The following is a 19,643-nucleotide window of genomic DNA, read 5'->3' as shown; positions in this document are numbered from 1 at the left end:
TGAGATGGAATTAGCTACCGAGTCAAAGCAAGATATTTAGGGGGGTGGGAGGGAGGGGGGTAATTAAAAGTTAGGTCTAAGAGGTGATGTTTAAAAGGGTCTTGAAGGAGGAGAAAGAGATTAAGAGGCAGAGGAGTGTATATTTCTGGGAAGGTTGCAGAAGGAGCATGAACATTTTTAATTGTCGGTATTGAGGGCCTGGAAGTTAATGGAGGTCACAGATGTTAAACTCTGTATGATAGGGTGAGGCAGCACTAACTTGGATGAGCTGAGGTTGATGCATAGTGGAGATGGGAGGTTTGACTGGAGAGCATTGGGATAGTATGGAGGTGACAAAGGCATGGGTGAGACTGAGGCGAAAGCCGAACAAGTAGTTTCATGCAGGTGGAAGTAGACGGACTTTGTGATGGACAGGTTATGAGGTTGAAAATCAGGCACATGGTTAAATACAATGCTCAGGTTGAGAGCAATTTGGTTCAGGCTAAGGCCAATGATAGGAGATTAAATAAATGATAAAGGTGTGGCATTCATGACACAGCATATAGTTTCTGCTTTCCTAAAATATAGCCTGACAAAATAATGGATTATGCAAGTCTGGATGTCTGATAAGCAGTCTGGTTTCTAAGTCTCGGATGAAGTGGAGAGGTGGAAAGACCAAGCTGCGTGTCGCAGCATCCATGTGTACAATTAACTCATGTCTTTGGCTGATATCACCAAAGCATAGCATGAAGAGAAGGTGACCGTGTGCAATCTTAGGAGTCACTAAAAGTCTTAGTTCTGGTTGCGGAGGGGCTACCCCTAAGGTGTGCTGGGAAATCTACTATGTTCCCAGGTAAAGTTTTCAAGGCAATTGCCTGGAAGTGCAGACTTTATCAGATTATCAGTTGACCTCGCAGTGTGACTCACTTGCGCATTCTATGAGCCACATACATTCACACACGGGGCCCTGTCCTTTGTAGATAAAAGGAACATACATTGTGTCTTTTCCAACTAAACAAAAGCTTGGGGGGCAGCCAATCCCTGGTTCATTTCCCATGGGCAATGCCGTGACCAATCAAAGTCGACCAGCCTGGTTTGGATTTGAATAAAAGTTTGGCAGGCAACCGTTCTCTGCTGCATGCTCCATGATGACACCTCTGCCAGAGTCCACTTGCCAACCAATCAACACTCTCTTCTCATGCAGTACCAATTATTGTTCCTTTACTGTTTGTTTATCTTCTGAGCTGTCGTTTATCGCGATGAGTGAAAGATGAAAAACTTTGATAGAATGTTTCTTTTATTCAACAATAAAGTTCTGCGCTACCAAACAACTGAAAAAAACTGGTCGGCACCGTCATCTGGCAAGCTTAGACAAATTTGGCTGATCCAGAGTTACCAGTGTGGAGTTCCAGCTTATCACAGGCATCGTTTTATGGCATTGCTATTCTGTCAGCGGGAATGGTTGATGAATTTGACATAACCATAATTTTGTCCAAGTTTGAATCATCACGATTTTACAAATTTGCAAGAACACCAGAATCTGTTTTTTTTCCCCCCCCTTATCTTTGGAGTGCTGCCTCCTGTTTTGAAATGGGGGTTCAGTACCTGAGCAGAGCGGACCATTTATACAAATTTATTTTCCAAATGGAAGTGTAAATGTTGATCGACGTGCTTAATTTGAGAAAGTAGTTTCTTATGGGTAATTTGACCCCTTTGTTTCAATTCATAGGCAGCTAACATGCCTGACTTGGAGCTGTTTGAATTGATCTCTGAGAATCGATCGATGTCCCGTAAATTAGAGGATTATGGAGAACAAAAGTCTACCTCCATAAGCACGGCCAAAAGGCTCGCCGAATTTCTTGGGGATCAAATGGTGAAGGACGCAGGGCTCAGTTGCCGTTTTGTCATTTCCAAGAAACCAGAGGGATCCCCAGTCACTGAAAGGTAAGAGAAGTCAAACATAGGAATGTCCCTTCCTAAATTGGTTCCTTGGTTTTCTTGCAATAATTATTTGTATTGTAGAATAAACCAATATTAAAGTGGGAAGTATAATATGCTCAAATATGAGTGAATATCTGCGATCATAAATAGAGAGAAAATTGGAGTTTATTAAAATAATCTTTATTAGTGTCACAAGTAGGCTTATATTAACACTGCAATGAAGTTATTGTTAAAATCCCCTAGTCACCATACTATGGTGCCTGTTCGGGTACACTGAAGGAGAATTCAGAATATCCAATTCACCTAACGAGGGACGTCTTTCAGGACTTGTGGGAGGAAACCAGAGCACCCGGAGGAAGCCTACGCAGACACGAGGAGAACGGTCAGACTCTGCACAGACAGTGACCCAAGGCACAAATCAAACCTGTGTCCCTGGTGCTGTGAAGCAACAGTGATAATCACTGAGCTACCGCGCCGCCCAAAATGAATTTGTCCCCAGTTATAAATTCAGTTTCTGCCAGAGGAAGCTAATTCTAAGTTTGGATGTGTGTTTGTTTGCTCCTGTCTTCAAGCTTCAGCTTGACTCAGCGAGTAGAATTCTCCTCCCTAAGTCAGAAGGTGATAAATTTGAAATGTACACTTGAGCACATAATCCGAACTGACATTAACACATCAGTATTGCATTTTCAGACATATTGGGCGAAATTCTCCGTTATCGGCGGAAAGTCCGCCGATCGGCGCAAAAAAACGGCGCAAATCCCACTTGCGTCACGTCATAAAAATGGGACGATAGTCTCCGGCCCGAAATGGGCCAGCAGCGACGTAACGGGATCCGCGCTTGCGCAGTGGTTCACGCCGTGCAGCGTCATACGCGCTGCACGGCGTGACGGCTCATAAGGCCGCGCACCCCCACCCCCAACCGACCGGAACACCCGACCGCAACACCCGACTGGATGGCTGGCCGTCGCTCAGCCCCGAGGTTCGAGCCACGCGATGTGGAAGCGCTCCTGGACGCGGTGGAGCAGAGGAGGGACGCCCAGTATCCCGGGCACGGCCGCAGAGTTGCCCCACGCCACAGCCGGCGTCTGTGGAGGGAAGTGGCAGAGGCCGTCACCGCTGTGGCCCTGACACCACGGACAGGCACCCAGTGCCACAAGAAGGTGAACGACCTCGTCGGAGCAGGCAGGGTGAGCCTCCCATATCCCCCCCCTCCCCCATATCCCCCCCCTCCCCCATATCCCCCCCCTCCCCCATATCCCCCCCCTCCCCCATATCCCCCCCTCCCCCATATCCCCCCCCTCCCCCATATCCCCCCCTCCCCCATATCCCCCCCTCCCCCATATCCCCCCCCTCCCCCATATCCCCCCCCTCCCCCATATCCCCCCCTCCCCCATATCCCCCCCTCCCCCATATCCCCCCCTCCCCCATATCCCCCCCCTCCCCCATATCCCCCCCTCCCCCATATCCCCCCCCTCCCCCATATCTCCCCCGCCCCCATATCCCCCCCGCCCCCATATCCCCCCCCGCCCCCATATCCCCAAGTGAATCCAGCCCTAACCTTAACCTCTGCAATGCACGCGCAACTGATGGCGTGCATTCATATACCTGCCTAACACTGTTGCCTTTTATCCCTGCCACCACCCCCCCCCCCCCCCCAACAGGAGAAGCGCGCATGTGAGGACTGGAGGAGGGCCCGCTGATGAGAGGCCACTGACCGTACACGAGGAAAGGGCCCTGGAACTGGCTGGCGGACCTGATGACCGGGAGGTTGCTGATGCAGAGGTCGGGGGCCCACGAGCAAGTGAGCCACCAACAGCCCGTCCCCATATCCCCCCTCCCCTATATCCCCCTCCCCCGTATCACCTGATCACTGCCTGATGGCTAACCATGCATGCTTCATTGTGTATCGCAGGACCAAACGTCCAGGCACCCATCCCCGCAGATGCACACCGCCCGCAGGATGCCCCTCGGAGACCACAGGAGACGGAGAACCCGCACCCTCCAGCATGCGACGCCCGCAGGATGCCCCTCGGAGACCACTGGAGACGGAGAGACCCGGACCCTCCAGCATGCGACGCCCGCAGGATGCCCCTTGCACACCACGGGAGACGGAGAGACCTGGAGCAACAGGGAGACGACACCCCCGTCACGTGCGGGAACGACCACCCAGCGATGAGGGGGGCAGCCACAGGCCCCCGTCACATCCGAGCCGGGACACCCCTACCCGGGACACCCCTACCCGGGAAGACGAAATACCGGACAGTGACTCAGAGTGGATGGGTGGAGACGAACCCCCACCCCAAAGTGCCATGGACTCAGAGTGGGACGAAGAGCACGACACAACGCCACTGCTGTCACCAACACCCTCCACCATCGCAGAAACACTCACCACGGTTGGGCACTTTAGTGATGAGGCGTCTGGTACACTCACTGGTGCGCACAACACAGCCGTCCCGGTACAGCAGGTGGAGGTAGGAGCAGCAGAGGGACCGGGCGGTCGGAGGGCAACCCAGGCCAAGCGAACATCTGCCGCCCAGATGGATCCCGGGTTCCTGCAGTTACCACACCCACACATAGATCCGATGCAACCACCGACCCGGAGACGAGCGAAGAGGGTGACGGGTGGCTTGCGGCGGCTGCGGTCGCAGGTGGAGGAGTCCACCCGCGTCCAGGAGCTGGGAGTGGTCCCGGTCATGCGTGCCACCCAGGCTGACACCGCACGGGTGGCGTCCGCGGTGGAGGCAATGGGTGCGACGGTGTCAGACATGGGGAACGGTTTGCGAGGCCTGGGGCCTTCCGTGCAGGCGGCGTCTGTGGCCCAGGAAATGGCTGCCCTCTCACAGGAGGCCATGAGCCAGTGCCAGTGCCAGATGGCAGAGGCGCTCAACGCCATAGCCCAGTCTCAGCAGGCCATGGCCCAGTCTCAGCAGGCCATGGCCCAGTCTCAGCAGGCCATGGCCCAGTCTCAGCAGGCCATGGCCCAGTCTCAGCAGGCCATGGCCCAGTCTCAGCAGGCCATGGCCCAGTCTCAGCAGGCCATGGCCCAGTCTCAGCAGGCCATGGCCCAGTCTCTGCAGGCCAAGGCCCAGTCTCTGCAGGCCAAGGCCCAGTCTCTGCAGGCCAAGGCCCAGTCTCTGCAGGCCAAGGCCCAGTCTCTGCAGGCCAAGGCCCAGTCTCTGCAGGCCAAGGCCCAGTCTCTGCAGGCCAAGGCCCAGTCTCTGCAGGCCAAGGCCCAGTCTCTGCAGGCCAAGGCCCAGTCTCTGCAGGCCAAGGCCCAGTCTCTGCAGGCCAAGGCCCAGTCTCTGCAGGCCAAGGCCCAGTCTCTGCAGGCCAAGGCCCAGTCTCTGCAGGCCATCGCTGAGGGCATCGGCGCCAGTGGCCATGTGCGAGCCGGCGTCGCACTGTCACAGACAGGGTTTGACAACACCCTGGGCTCCATGGCTGCAAACCTGCAGACCCCTGTCGATACCGGCACGGGCCTCCAGGACTGGCAGCGCCAGATGTCGGGGGGGGCGTCGGATGGCCAGTCCGTTCGCATCCCCCACCCATGTAGAGGCCTGGGGGCCATCGGGCACCCCGAGGGAGGAGGAGGTGGTGTGGTCCGTCCCCGCTCCCTCTGTAGGGGATGTCCCGGTACACCGCGACACCTCGGACTCTTCCCCCCCCCCCCGTCCCAGGTGCATCGGGTGGGCAACGGGCAGGACAGGCTGGCAGCTCGCCATCCCAGACGCCCGGGCCGCAGCCTGGCCCATCTAGGCCAGGACGCCCCAGGAAACGGCCGCCAAAGGGATCCAGTGTCAGAGGGTAGGAATCACAGGTGTCCACCTCCAGTTCTGCTGTACCGTCTGGGGAACCACGTAGACTTAGTCAAAGGGCCTGTAAGGCCAAACAATTAGACACTGAGTAAGTTGGCACGGGTGCAGGGCACGGATGAGTTTTAGGGGCTAGGGCACGTGCATGAACTCCTTTGGTTATTAAAGTCAATGTTACACCTACCGAAGCTGCCTTTGTGCTCTGTCCAACGTGTGCGGGCGTGTCATGTACGTTGAGCGCAAGTGTGTGTGTGACGGGTGGTCTTACCTCAGCCCCAGGTGAGTCTGCCCCCTTCCCCCTGGGCCGCCATCAACATCCCCCGGGCAGAGGACGGGACCGTGCGCTGCAGTGTCACAGCCGCATGCAGGGATGGTCCGGGTGGATGGTGGTCCTGTGGCCATGGGTCAGACATAGTCCAACGATGTAGAGCCATGAGCTCATCGCAGGGCGGGTTGTCATCATCCTCCATGGCCTGCGATAGACACGCGTCCACCCGCAACTGGGTGAGCCCGGCCCGTTGTGCCGCCGGTAGATCGGCAATTGGGGGGGGGGGGGGGGGGGGGGTGGTGTGCATGCGGGTGGGGTGTGTGGGGTTGGGGAAGGGGGTGAGGGTGCAGGGTGGGTGGATGGGTGGGGGGTGTGGGTGGTCGGCTGTTGCCATGGTGTGCGGTCTGTGGCCATACTACCCGATTCCCACGCCCATCTAGTCAGTGAAGCGGGCGGCTATCAGTCTGTCCCGTGCCCGCTGGGCCAGCCGGTAACGGTGGACAGCCACCCGCCTGTGTCTACCCCGTCTGCCCTGACCATTGCCCCCATCCCCCTCATCTGGGGAGGACTGTGCCTCCTCCTGCTGCTCCTCCACTCCGCCGCCCTCTGCCTGCGGCACATCGCCCCTCTGCTGGGCTATGTTGTGCAGGACGCAGCACACCACAATGATGCGGCCGACCCTATCTGACCGATACTGGAGGGCACCCCCAGAGAGGTCCAGGCACCTGAAACGCATCTTCAGCACGCCAAAGCACCTCTCTATCACTCCCCTTGTCGCTACATGGGCATCATTGTAGCGGTTCTCCGCCTCATTGCGTGGCCTCCGTATAGGCGTCATCAGCCACGATCGCAATGGGTAGCCCCTGTCGCCCAGCAACCAGCCCCTCAGCCGGGGATGGCGTCCCTCGTACATGCCGGGGATGGATGACCGCGACAACACGAATGAGTCGTGTACACTGCCTGGGTGACGGGCGCAGACGTGCAGGATCATCAAGCGGTGGTCGCAGACCACCTGTACGTTCATTGAATAGGTCCCCTTCCTATTAGTGAACACGGCCCTGTTATCTGCAGGTGGCCGCACGGCGACGTGCATCCCATCGATCGCGCCCTGGACCATGGGGAACCCGGCCACGGCAGAGAAGCCCACGGCCCGGGCATCTTGGCTGTCCCGGTCCACGGGGAAGCAGATGTAGCGGTGCGCCATGGCATAAAGGGCATCTGTCACTGCCCGGATGCACCGGTGCACCGATGTCTGCGATATGCCGGACAGGTCCCCACTCGGTGCCTGGAATGACCCCGTTGCATAAAGGTTCAGGGCCACCGTAACCTTGACGGACACGGGGAGAGGGTGTCCCCCGCCAGTGCCACGCGGTGACAGGTGTGCCAGCAGGTGGCAGATGTGTGCCACGGTTTCCCGGCTCATCCGGAGTCTCCTCCTGCATTCCCGGTCCGTGAGGTCCTGGTATGACTGCCGGGGCCGGTACACACGGGGCGCCCTCGGGTGCCTCCGTTGCCGTGGGGCCGCGACGTCCTCCTCCCCCTCCTCGTCCTGTCGGTCAGGTGTCCCTCCAGCCTGGGCGGCTGCCGCCTGCCCCTCTGCGGCAGCCTGCGCCGCCTCTCTGGCACCCTCCTCCTCCTCCTCCTCCTCCTCATCCAGGGCAACATAGACATGAGCGGCTGCCACCACGGCGGCCAACATCGCTGGATGGTCTGAAAACATGACGGCCTGGTGGGGGGGAGGGGAACGACGACATGTCATCATTGCCCATGTCCCCTCCTCCCCCCAGCCAGGTGGCATGGACCGCATGGGTCCAACTGTTGGAGGCTGGCACCTGGCCAGGTGGACCAACTCATTTGCCCTCCCATCACCCTCCTCGGCACGGACCCCCTCCCCAACCTCCGCCCCAGCACGGACCCCCTCCCCAACCTCCACCCCGGCACGGACCCCCTCCCCAACCTCCACCCCGGCACGGACCCCCTCCCCCAACTTCCACCCCAGCACGGACCCCCTCCCCAACCTCCACCCCAGCACGGACCCCCTCCCCAACCTCCACCCCAGCACGGACCCCCTCCCCAACCTCCACCCCGGCACGGACCCCCTCCAACCCCCAACCTCCACCCCAGCACGGACCCCCTCCCCAACCTCCACCCCGGCACGGACCCCCTCCCCAACCTCCACCCCGGCACGGACCCCCTCCCCAACCTCCACCCCGGCACGGACCCCCTCCCCAACCTCCACCCCGGCACGGACCCCCCCCCCCCCCCCCAACCTCCACCCTGGCACGGACCCCCTCCCCAACCTCCACCCCGGCACGGACCCCCCCCTCCACCCCGGCACGGACCCCCTCCCCAACCTCCACCCCGGCACGGACCCCCTCCAACCCCCAACCTCCACCCCGGCACGGACCCCCTCCAACCCCCAACCTCCACCCCGGCACGGACCCCCTCCAACCCCCAACCTCCACCCCGGCACGGACCCCCTCCAACCCCCAACCTCCACCCCGGCACGGACCCCCTCCAACCCCCAACCTCCACCCCGGCACGGACCCCCTCCAACCCCCAACCTCCACCCCGGCACGGACCCCCTCCAACCCCCAACCTCCACCCCGGCACGGACCCCCTCCAACCCCCAACCTCCACCCCGGCACGGACCCCCTCCAACCCCCAACCTCCACCCCGGCACGGACCCCCTCCAACCCCCAACCTCCACCCCGGCACGGACCCCCTCCAACCCCCAACCTCCACCCCGGCACGGACCCCCTCCAACCCCCAACCTCCACCCCAGCACGGACCCCCTCCAACCCCCAACCTCCACCCCAGCACGGACCCCCTCCCGGCACTCCCACGGAGCCTAGCCTACTCTAACCCCCCCCCCCCCCCGCCGCCGCCGCGCGCGCACACACACAAGCCGAGACACACCTCTCCTCACGCAATCAGTCTGCGGCCACGCCATTTCCTGCCCAGAGCCAACCCCCCAGGCCGTCACTCACCTCCTCGCTGGTCGGCGTGAGCCTGGAGCACCGGGCCACGCCGATGAAAAGGAGGTTTGATTCACATCGACGTGAACGGTCATCACGTCGACGGGACTTCGGCCCATCCGGAAGGGAAAATATCGGCAGCCCGAAAATCGGCTGCCTTGCGCAGACTCGTGACATTCTCCGCGGCAGCGGCGCCATTAACGCCCCGCCGACTTTTCTCCCTTCGGAGACTTCGGCGGGGGCGGGATTCACGGCGGCCAACGGCCATTCTCCGACCCGGCGGGGGGCCGGAGAATGACACCCATTATCTTTCACATAGCATATGTTAAATGAGGGCTTGTCCGGGCAGAAAATATCAACTGGTACTTTAAAGAAGAGCATGGGCAGGATTCGCCATAGCCCGATGCCAAAATTTTAGTCGACGATCGGGCGGAGAATGGATCCCCAAGCCAAGATCCCCACGCCGGTCCATCTTGCTCCACCCCCTGCAAACTGCCGCCATAGTGACGCGCGCCGTTTCAGTGATGTTGGCTCGTCATCGGCCGGCCCACCTGCGATGCTCCGCCGCTGATGGACCGAGTCCCCGATGGCACGGGACACGTGTGGTCTCGACCGTGCGGGAACCCAGCATGCCTGCTGCGGACTCTGCCAAATGCCGCCACACTCGTCCGGGACCCATGCCGCTGGCCGGGGCTTCTGCTAGGGCTGTGGGGACTGGTGGGGGATGGCCAGGGTGTGGGCTGTCGGGTCGCGGTTGGCGGGATGGGTCCGCACACGGCCCGCGCCATGTTGTATGTCGTGACTGGTGCAGGTCGTCAGCCGTGCGCATGCGTGGCCCGGGACTCGACCATCCTCCGGCCATTTCAGGCGCAGGTGGCAGGAGGTTAAGCCGGCGCCGGTGCTTGCCCCACACCTGTACAGGAATCGGTGAGGGTTTCACGCCGATTTTCCGGTCATGAAAGACCACGCATCTTCCGCTGGCGTCAGCACTTAGGGCTGGATTCTCTGATTTTATGCTTAATGTCCTAATGCCAGCAAGGGAACGGTGGCGTTTTGCACCCAAAAGGTTCTGTGCTAAACTGCCACCGATCCTCCGTTTGGTGGGGGGCTTGCAGGAAGGCAGCGTAGAGCACCTGGCTCCAGCTGTCGATACGGCTGTAGAATTGCCTGGTCCGGCGGCCTGCAGCGGCCATGCCATGCAACATGGTCCCGTGCAGTCCCGGCCTGCAAAATTATGCACCCCCCTTTGGCTGGCTCGCAAGCCCCGGACCACTTACTGGCGGTGCTGGACTGAGTCCGCAGCTGTCACGCCAAGTTCCCGGGAAAGAAAAAGCACACTCGACCAACGCTGTCGGGAACTCGGCGGAGCATCAGGAGGTGGGCCTCCGGCACCCGTTACGCCACTTTGGAGGGTACGGACCATTGCTCAAGCGGCGGTGCTCCGATTTCGGCGGAAATGGGTATTCTCCGGTCGATCGCTGAACACTAATCCGGCGTCGGCAACCGGAGAATCTCCCCCTTAGTCTCCCAGATGGAGAATCCAGCCCAATGTGACTTGGCCACCAATCCTTCCTCAAGATGGCAAATGTCACCCCACCATTTAAGAAGGGAGGCAGAGAGAAAACAAGAAATTACGGACATGTTAGCCTTACATCAGTAGTAGGGAAAATGCTGGAATCAACAAAGAGGATGTGATAAATGGACACTTGGATGACAATCTTATTGGATATAGCCAAGATAGCTTTTATGAATGAAAAATCATTTTTGACAAACTTGTGTGGAGAATTGACAGAGGAGTTGGGGCCGTACTGTTCTTGGATTTTCACGAGGTTGGTTAGAAAATTAAAGTACATCAGATAGGAAGTAGTATACCAGCATGGATTAAGGATTGGTTGACAGCAAGAAAACAGTCGGAAGAAATGGGTCATTCTCACTTTGGCAGGCTGTGACTCCTGCAGTACCACTACGGCCAGTACTTTGGGTCCCAAATGTAAATTTTCCAAGTTTGAAGATGCTACAAAGCTAGGTGGAAATGTGTGTTGTGAGCAAGAGCAAAGTGGCTTCAAGGGGATTTGAACAGACTGAGTGAGTGAACAAGAACATGGGTAGATGGAATATAATATGGAAAAATGTGAGGTTACCCACTTTGGAAGGAGGAACAGATGTGCGCAGTATTCCTTCAGTGGTGAGTGACTAGAAAGTGTAGATGCACAAAGGGACCTGGGTGTCCTCATTTAAGTCCCTGAAAGCTAAGTGCAGCAAGAAATTAGGACGGTTAATGGCACATTAGCCTTTACCGCAAGAGAATTTGAGTACAGGAGTAGCAAAGTCCCGCTTCAACTGTTTGGAACCTTGGTTACATTGCACCTGGAATACTGTGTGCAGTTTTCGTCCCCTTACCTTAGCACAGATAATATTGTTACAGAGGGAGTGCAAAAATGGTTCAGGAGACTTGTTCACAGGATGATGAGACTGTCCTCTGAAAATACATTGCGGGAGCTGGGCCTGTATTCTCTCGAGTTTTGAAGGACAAGAGTTGATTTCATTGATACTTAAAGCGATAGACAGGGTAGATGCAGGTAAGATGTTTTCGCTGGTTGGGGAGTATGTAACCAGGAGTCACAATTTTCAAATAAGGGGGGAAACCACTTGGGACCCAGATGAGAAGAAATAATTTTGTTTGGAAGGTTGTAGATCTTTGGAATTCTGTAACCCAGAGGACCGTGGAAGCTGAGTCATTGAGTATGTTTAAAGCAGAGAATGACGTGAAGGAACATGGGGATAGTGTGAGGGGAAAGGAATTGATGTGGATGATCAACCATGATCGTATTGAATAGCTTATCAGCCTCAAAGGGCTGAATGGCCTTCTGCTCCTATATTCTTCAATTAAAATCAAACCACAAATATTCATTCACTTGTCATCAGATCAGCAAACCTAATCCGTTGGTTGTAAAATGATTGGGACATTTTGAGAATGTGAAAGACACAATATGAGTGCAACACTTACTCTCTTGCAGAGCAATTCCACTGGCCATTTTCCAGGCAGAACCAAGTGTTAAAAAGCACTATCTAAGGAAGTGGTTGAAGAGTCCTTCCTTACAGGACCTGGACATTCGATTAGTAAGTTTCCCTGGAGAAAACTTTCTTCCTTATCACAGTCATTTTTGGTATTTGCTTCAAGCTTTCAACTTCTGACTTTTTATTCTAAATCTTGGGTAACTGCCAAGTAATTATTAGCTAACGTTAATGTTAAGCATGCTGAATTCAATATCTAAAGTTCTTGCTTATCCAAATTTGCACATGATAGATATCAATCTTGGAAATGTGGCGAGTTGTCATGAGAATAAAAATTGAAGATGACATAGGTTAAATAATTGGGAGGAATGATGGCAGATTTAATTCAATTTTTCAAAGTGTGAGGTAATTCACCATGCTTAAGAATGGCTGATCGGAATCCAGTCTAAATGAGGAAACACCTTTGGGGTCCCGGTGCATACATGCCATTAAAAGCTAATTTGCAGCCACCAAAATGACAAGTATTACTGAGTTTGACATAAAATATAGAATATAAAAGCAAGGAAAGTATTGGTAGTTATCCAGAGTATTGGTTAGCCTTTATTGAAGTACTGTGGCCACTCTAATATGTAAGGATCAAAGTGGATATCCAGTGACAGCTTGTCAGAAAAGTACCTGAGGTGAAGGGATTTTCCTGTGATGAGGAAGTGATTAAATCTACTGAAGATGAGACAGTTAAGGGGCAAGCTCTATCAGTATAATCTAGAACAATAAGATACAATAAAACTAGAATGTAGAGGGTTTGCTCAAACCAAGGCGATGAAAATCTGAAAGCATTGTCCCGAAAAGCTATAGATAACCAATTGAAATGTTCAAAAGGACGATGGATACTTGGAAGTACAAACAATAAAGAAAGAAGGTGAAAGGATGGGAAATTAGAATTGTTTATGATAACACTGCCATGGCAAACAAAGCAGAATAAGAAACTCTACAAAGGGGGAGAAATAATATAAGTCAATAGAATTATTCTCACTCCAACTTGTCAATAGAGTCCGCTTATATTACAATACACATCTGTTCCTTCTAGATTTTGGACTGGGATTATTACATTGAGCGACTTGGCAGCGCCATCCAGAAGATTATCACCATTCCTGCAGCCCTTCAGCAGGTTAATACTTCTCATTCTGCTGTTTTATTTTCCAATTACTTAAAAATCTGCATTTATATAAATTAAAATTTAATATATTTAAAGCTTATGATGAATTGCACTAATGATGACAGCGGGAGGGGGCATGTTCTTTAGCATCTAAGTGCTTATTTAACATTGCTGTTAATGGTAAAGCAATTTTACCATTAAAATGTAGATTCTAGCTTTTATTAGAATTATGAATTATAAAGTCAATTACTTCTATGTTTGTTATTGTAAGCTACAGTGAATTAGCATTCCGAGAGGCTAAACCTTATACAACTGATGAACAATATTTCGACAAGTACGGGATATTGCAATCATAAGTTAGACATGGGCCTTTCACCTTTTGAGACTTGTATTCTACACCCAGTTGAAATACATGGATTAAAAAATCTCCTGTTTCTGTCCTTTATCAAGTTAGCAGGCAATGAATCATTGAGGGCTGCAAGAATCCATGCTGGGGCCATAACTATTTACAATCCATATTAATGATTTAGATGAAGGGATAGAGAATAATGTATCAATATTTACTGATTATACTAAGCCAGGTTGGAAGTAAACTCTGGGGAGCACATCTTTTTTTAGATCTTGGGCTGAATTCTCCGCCGTCAGGGTTCTCCGTTTTGCCGGCAGCCCGAAGGTTTCCCGACGGCATGGAGCTGCTCCACAATGGGAAATCCCATTGACCAGCCGGCGAAACAGAATACCAATGGCGTGCTGCACCAGAAATCTGGTGCGGCGGGATGTAGAAACCCGCCCCTTATCTTAGTTCGATTTGCAATAAATGGGTATCATTCCCTTCCAGGTGAAGAATCCAGTCCCACGGGTCCGACATCCTGACTGGCTTCACAAGAAACTGTTAGAAAAAAATGATGTTTACAAACAAAAGAAAATTAATGAGCTCTTCACTAACGCTGGAGTCAGGCAGGTATGTATTCTCCAAATAATGTTGAGTTAATAATGAAGAGAATTTAGCTGGTATTCTACAAATGTAAATATGATCTCTTTTCCAATTACTATCCTCTTCATGTGTCAATGATGGTAGCCCTATTATGTAACTTCAGCACAGTTCACTTAAGATTCTTCGGCTTAAAATCACTTAAACATTTTTTTTTTCAAATTATACATTAAGAAATTAGAAGTCTTGAAGCTGGAATTGTTTGTTCTTTATTCAAGGGACTGGTTGGTATTTCTCTGGGTTGAGAACATGGTGGAGTTGAAACCAGTTTAAAATTTTGTATGTTTCAGGTGACATCCAATCAGCATCCCGACCGACAATCCGAGATTGGTGATCTGGAAGATTTTGGAGTCTCCAAATGTAGAGTACAGCCAATTATCCCCATCAGCACAAAGAGAAGGCGTGGTATGAATGAAGAGAGTCAGGAGGTATCTCAAGACTTGGAATTAACTCAGTCTTGGAGAGAAATATTGGGACCTCCACCGCCACTGGGAGCTACAAAGGTAATCTAAAACTGGAATGCTGAAATTAAATGGACTCGCCTTTCATTTAATTATTTTTGAATTTACTTTGGTTGCATATGCACAAGTCTAAACATATTAGAAGGCTTTAAAATAAAGGCTGCCAACTGATGTGAAAGGATATAAAACAACGGAGTCGCAGCTCAGTGGTAACATGCTTGTCTAAGTCAAAAGTACACATTCCACTCTGGAAACGTGAACATGTAATCTAGCCTTGCGTTTCATGTAATGCCATGGGGGTGTTGTATTCTTGAACGTCATCTGAGACACTCAATTAACATCTTGTCTGCACCAAGTTGCTGCTCCGATGGCACAATGGTTAGCACTACTGCCTCACGGCATCAGGGATCCAGGTTCAATTCCGGCTTTGGGTGACTTGTGTGGAGTTTGTTTTCTCTCCCGTCTACATGGGTTTCCTCCGGGTGCTCCGGTTTCCTCCCACAGTCCAAAGATGTGCAGGTTAGGTGGATTGGCCATGTTAAATTGCCCCTCAGTGTCCAAAAGGTTAGGTGGGGTCACTTAGTTACAGTGATAGGGTGGGGGTGAAGACCTTGATAGGGTGCTCTTTCAGAGAGTCAGTGCCCAAAATGACACTTGGAACTTTTTCCATTAAATCCTGCCCTTAATTTGTGACCTTGCTGGGGGTGAAAATTGATGCATGAATTGCAATAGTGACTACACATAAAGTGATCTCAAATATCCTTGTATGAAAGGGTTTTTTAAATTATAAAGTTTATGGGGGCGAATTCTCCATTTAGGAGACTTGTGTTCCCCTGCCAGAGGAGAATTTTAACAGATTTATGATTCCCCTGGGAGCACAAATCGACAGACAATCCAGCCCCTAAAGTCTCAACTGTTGCATGCAATGAAAATGAAGATGTTTTGAGACATTTATCAAATCTCTCAAAATACGTACAAACAAGTTATTTAATTGATCTAAGGCATCCTCTAAATCTTGAGATTAAAATCCAGTTGGCAATACTTCTACTCTTACGTTGTGCACTTTTATGCAGGCACTGAGTATTATGTGAATTGTGCCTTCATCTCTGCAAGAACAGTTTAGTATCTTCCATACTTGGAAAAAACAGAAATTAATCAACTCATTGGGCCTGTTTCTCTTCGACGATAGCTTTAACACTTGCTAATAATTATCCAACACATCTTTCAGTAGATCCATTGTACATCCATGTACCTACTGGCTGATATGCTGACAGTGGACATCTGTTCAACTCCTATTTCTGAATTTTCTCAAATACATGCTTGCAGTTATTCCTAAAATTGTGTTAAAATAATTCTAATTCATTGCCACAAATTACATTAGATCACCGAATCTCCATCTCTTTTATCCATCTTAAAACTACTTTCTGACGACACCATTCTGCCTCTTGACAGATGCTCTATTCCATCTGTCCTTGTCCTTTGTTCACAGTCCAGTTGCCACTGCAATTTTATTATAACTGGAGTATAATGCTTTTTCTCCTCTCCATTTTACGCCGTGCTATTAGGAGATATGGCTTTTGTAAAATCCATAGCCCAAATGGACCAGTCAGCAGTTTGTCGTTGCAGATTGAAACCAGGCACGTACCATCTCAAGGACACCATCCTGCATGTCGGGGACTTCTGGTGCATTGTCTTCGAGCAAGTTTCTGTTTGAACTTATTGCTCTTGAGAGCAAGTAAATTGAGTAGTATTGTTCTGATGAAAATGAATTAAAACCTTTTCAGGAATTCTAATTTTGAGGGTTGAAATGCCAATCAAATTAGTTTATGGGGACCAAGAGAATTAATCATTTGTCACTTTTTTCTCAGGTTTCCATAATGTTCCTTTTGACCAGGGTTAGTCTTAAATTTTGAACATATGCACTTCAGGATATATAGAACATAGAACAGTACAGGCCCTTCAGCCCACGATGTTGTGCCGACCATTTATCCTAATCTAAGATCAACCTAACCTGCACCCCTTCAATTTACTGCTGTCCATGTGCCTGTCTAAGAGTCGCTTAAATGTCCCTAATCACTCTGACTCCACCACCTCTGCTGGTAGTGCATTCCACGCACCCACCACTCTCTGTATAAAAAAAAAAAAACCTTCCTCTAACATCTCCCCGATACCTTCCTCCAATCATCTTAAAATTATGTCCCATCGTGACAGCCATTTCCACCCTGGGGAAAAGTCTCTGGCTATCCATGCCTCTCATCACCTTGTACACCTCTATCAAGTTACCTCTCTGCCTTCTTCACTCCAGTGAGAAAAGCCCGAGCTCACTCAACCTTTCTTCATAAGACATGCCCTCCAGTCCAGGCAGCATCTTGGTAAATCTCCTCTGTACCCTCTCCAAAGCATCCACATCCTTCCTATAATTTGGGTAGCATGGTAGCACAAGTGGATAGCACTGTGGCTTCACAGCGCCAGGGTCCCCGGTTTGATTCGCGGCTGGGTCACTGTCTGTGCGGAGTCTGCACGTTCTCCACGTGTCTGCGTGGGTTTCCTCTGGGTGCTCCGGTTTCCTCCCACAGTCCAAAGATGTGCAGGTTAGGTAGATTGGCCATGATAAATTGCCCTTAGTGAGCAAAAAGGTGAGATGGGGTTATTGAGTTACGGGGTAGGGTGGAAGTGAGGGCTTAAGTGGGTCAGTGCAGACTCGTTGGGCTGAATGGCCTCCTTCTGCACTGTACGTTCTACGAGGCGACCAGAACTGGACACACTATTCCAAGTGTGGTGTAACTAGAGTTTTATAAAGTTGCAGCAAAACCTCGCGACTCTTAAACTCAATCCCCCTGTTAATGAAAGCCAACACACCATACGCCTTCTTAACAACCCTATCAACCTGGGTGACAACTTTGAGCGATCTATGTACGTGGACCCCAAGATCCCTCTGTTCTTCCACATTTCCAAGAATCCTGCCGTTAACCCTGTATTCAGCATTCAAATTCAACCTTCCAAAATGAATCACTTCACATTTATCAAGGTTGAACTCCATCTCCATGTACTCGAGAGGTTTCTGTTGGCTGTGTTGACAATTATAGAGGTGGAAATTGGAGGGAGGAATTGATCCTTTTCATTTCATAAGCATCAAATTCTGCATGCTAACAGAGTTATTGTTTAGATTTAAGATTCATCAACCAATGAGGTGTTTCGAACAGGTAAACCTGCAAATACAAACAGAATTGAATGCTGAATTGCCAGCTTGCATACATCTGCACTAGTGGGTCTTCTAGCAAATTTGGGTTGGATTCGAGTTAACGTTATTGTACTATGATTTGATATGATGGTTGCCCAGAATCAGCAAATTAGTCACCCGAATTGCTATCCCTCACTTTGAGCAGGAGGAATATCTCAGTAAATATTACAAACTTGAAAGTGCTTTTGTATCTCCTCATCTGCGTGAATTCCAGTTAGTACAGTTGTGTGCCAAGAACTAATATTTGAGTGAGGCAGGTTTGAACTTATGTATGAATGAGCCTTTATTGTTCCTTCTAATCACACACGCATATGGAGCTGTCTGGTGTTCCTTCTGGCTCTTTTATACTGAGGTTGGCTCAAACCCACCAGGATATTACACAGTGGGGAGGAAAAAAATCAGAACTGTGGAGACTCTTGGATGCAGCAAGTTCTGTGTTCAGTCCTTGGGCTGACCTTATCTGTTTTTTAACCTTGACACAACCTTTTTTTGTGTTTATTTTCTTTTTCCATTGATAACACAATCCAGGACCTTGAGGACAACAAAAGTTCCAGCTGTACATAAAAATCTAGATTTTAGCATACATTATCATCTTAAAATTAGTAAGAAGGAGAGCAGCACGATGGCGCAGCACTGCTGTCTCACGGCGCCGAAGTCCCGGCTCTGGGTCACTGTCCGTGTGGAGTTTGCACATTCTCCACGTGTTTGCGTGGGTTTTGCCCCCACAACCCAAAGATGCGCAGGGTAGGTGGATTGGCCACACTAAATTGCCCCTTAATTGGAAAATATGAATTGGGTACACTAAAATTTATATTTAATAAAATTAGTAAGAAGTAAGGGCCCTTCCTGTTGATTCCCTTATTTCCCCATAATTTTTACTTTTAGCATTTTGATCCATGGATGTTTAATGGACATATATAAGTTGAGCAGGGGAAGAAAGGAATTTAAAAGTTACAAAATCAGAACACTGTGCTAGCTTTTGGACAGCAGAACTCAGACTTTTCAGCACCCGAGAAATTGGTGGGACTCTGGCTGGTGGCCAATTAATTGGACAAATTGCTGTATTCTGCCTGGTTGGGTCATCTCTGAGTGGAATAATTTTCAGTGAGCCAGGGGAAAGACAATTGGAGACCTGGATTTTCATTCATTCATTCATTCATTTTCTCTCTGTCTGTCTGTCTCTCTCGGTCTGTCTCTCTCGGTCTGTCTCTCTCGGTCTGTCTCTCTCGGTCTGTCTCTCTCGGCCTGTCTCTCTCGGCCTGTCTCTCTCGGCCTGTCTCACTCGGCCTGTCTCACTCGGCCTGTCTCACTCGGCCTGTCTCACTCGGCCTGTCTCACTCGGCCTGTCTCACTCGGCCTGTCTCACTCGGCCTGTCTCACTCGGCCTGTCTCACTCGGCCTGTCTCAACAAACAAAGAACAAAGAAATGTACAGCACAGGAACAGGCCCTTCGGCCCTCCAAGCCCGTGCCGACCATACTGCCCGACTAAACTACAATCTTCTACACTTCCTGGGTCCGTATCCTTCTATTCCCATCCTATTCATATATTTGTCAAGATGCCCCTTAAATGTCCCTATCGTCCCTGCTTCCACTACCTCCTCCGGTAGCGAGTTCCAGGCACCCACTACCCTCTGCGTAAAAAACTTGCCTCGTACATCTACTCTAAACCTTGCCCCTCTCACCTTAAACCTATGCCCCCTAGTAATTGACCCCTCTACCCTGGGGAAAAGCCTCTGACTATCCACTCTGTCTATGCCCCTCATAATTTTGTATACCTCTATCAGGTCGCCCCTCAACCTC

General features: G+C 51.4%; 1 protein-coding gene across 1 annotated transcript in view; it reads left to right on the top strand.

The window, feature by feature from the left end:
• pole (polymerase (DNA directed), epsilon) overlaps positions 1 to 19,643 on the top strand; it is a 204,791-nt gene that overhangs the window by 90,108 nt on the left and 95,040 nt on the right. Inside the window, exons 26-30 of the mRNA XM_072487322.1 lie at positions 1,709 to 1,923; positions 11,996 to 12,098; positions 13,081 to 13,161; positions 13,988 to 14,110; positions 14,431 to 14,643. Coding sequence (XP_072343423.1) covers positions 1,709 to 1,923; positions 11,996 to 12,098; positions 13,081 to 13,161; positions 13,988 to 14,110; positions 14,431 to 14,643 — 735 coding nt within the window. The remainder of the gene's footprint in view (positions 1 to 1,708; positions 1,924 to 11,995; positions 12,099 to 13,080; positions 13,162 to 13,987; positions 14,111 to 14,430; positions 14,644 to 19,643) is intronic.

This window comes from Scyliorhinus torazame, chromosome 1, assembly GCF_047496885.1.
Source record: "Scyliorhinus torazame isolate Kashiwa2021f chromosome 1, sScyTor2.1, whole genome shotgun sequence".
NCBI lineage: Eukaryota > Metazoa > Chordata > Chondrichthyes > Carcharhiniformes > Scyliorhinidae > Scyliorhinus > Scyliorhinus torazame.
Note: the sequence above shows the minus strand (reverse complement) of the source record. Positions and strands in the feature narration are given on the sequence as shown.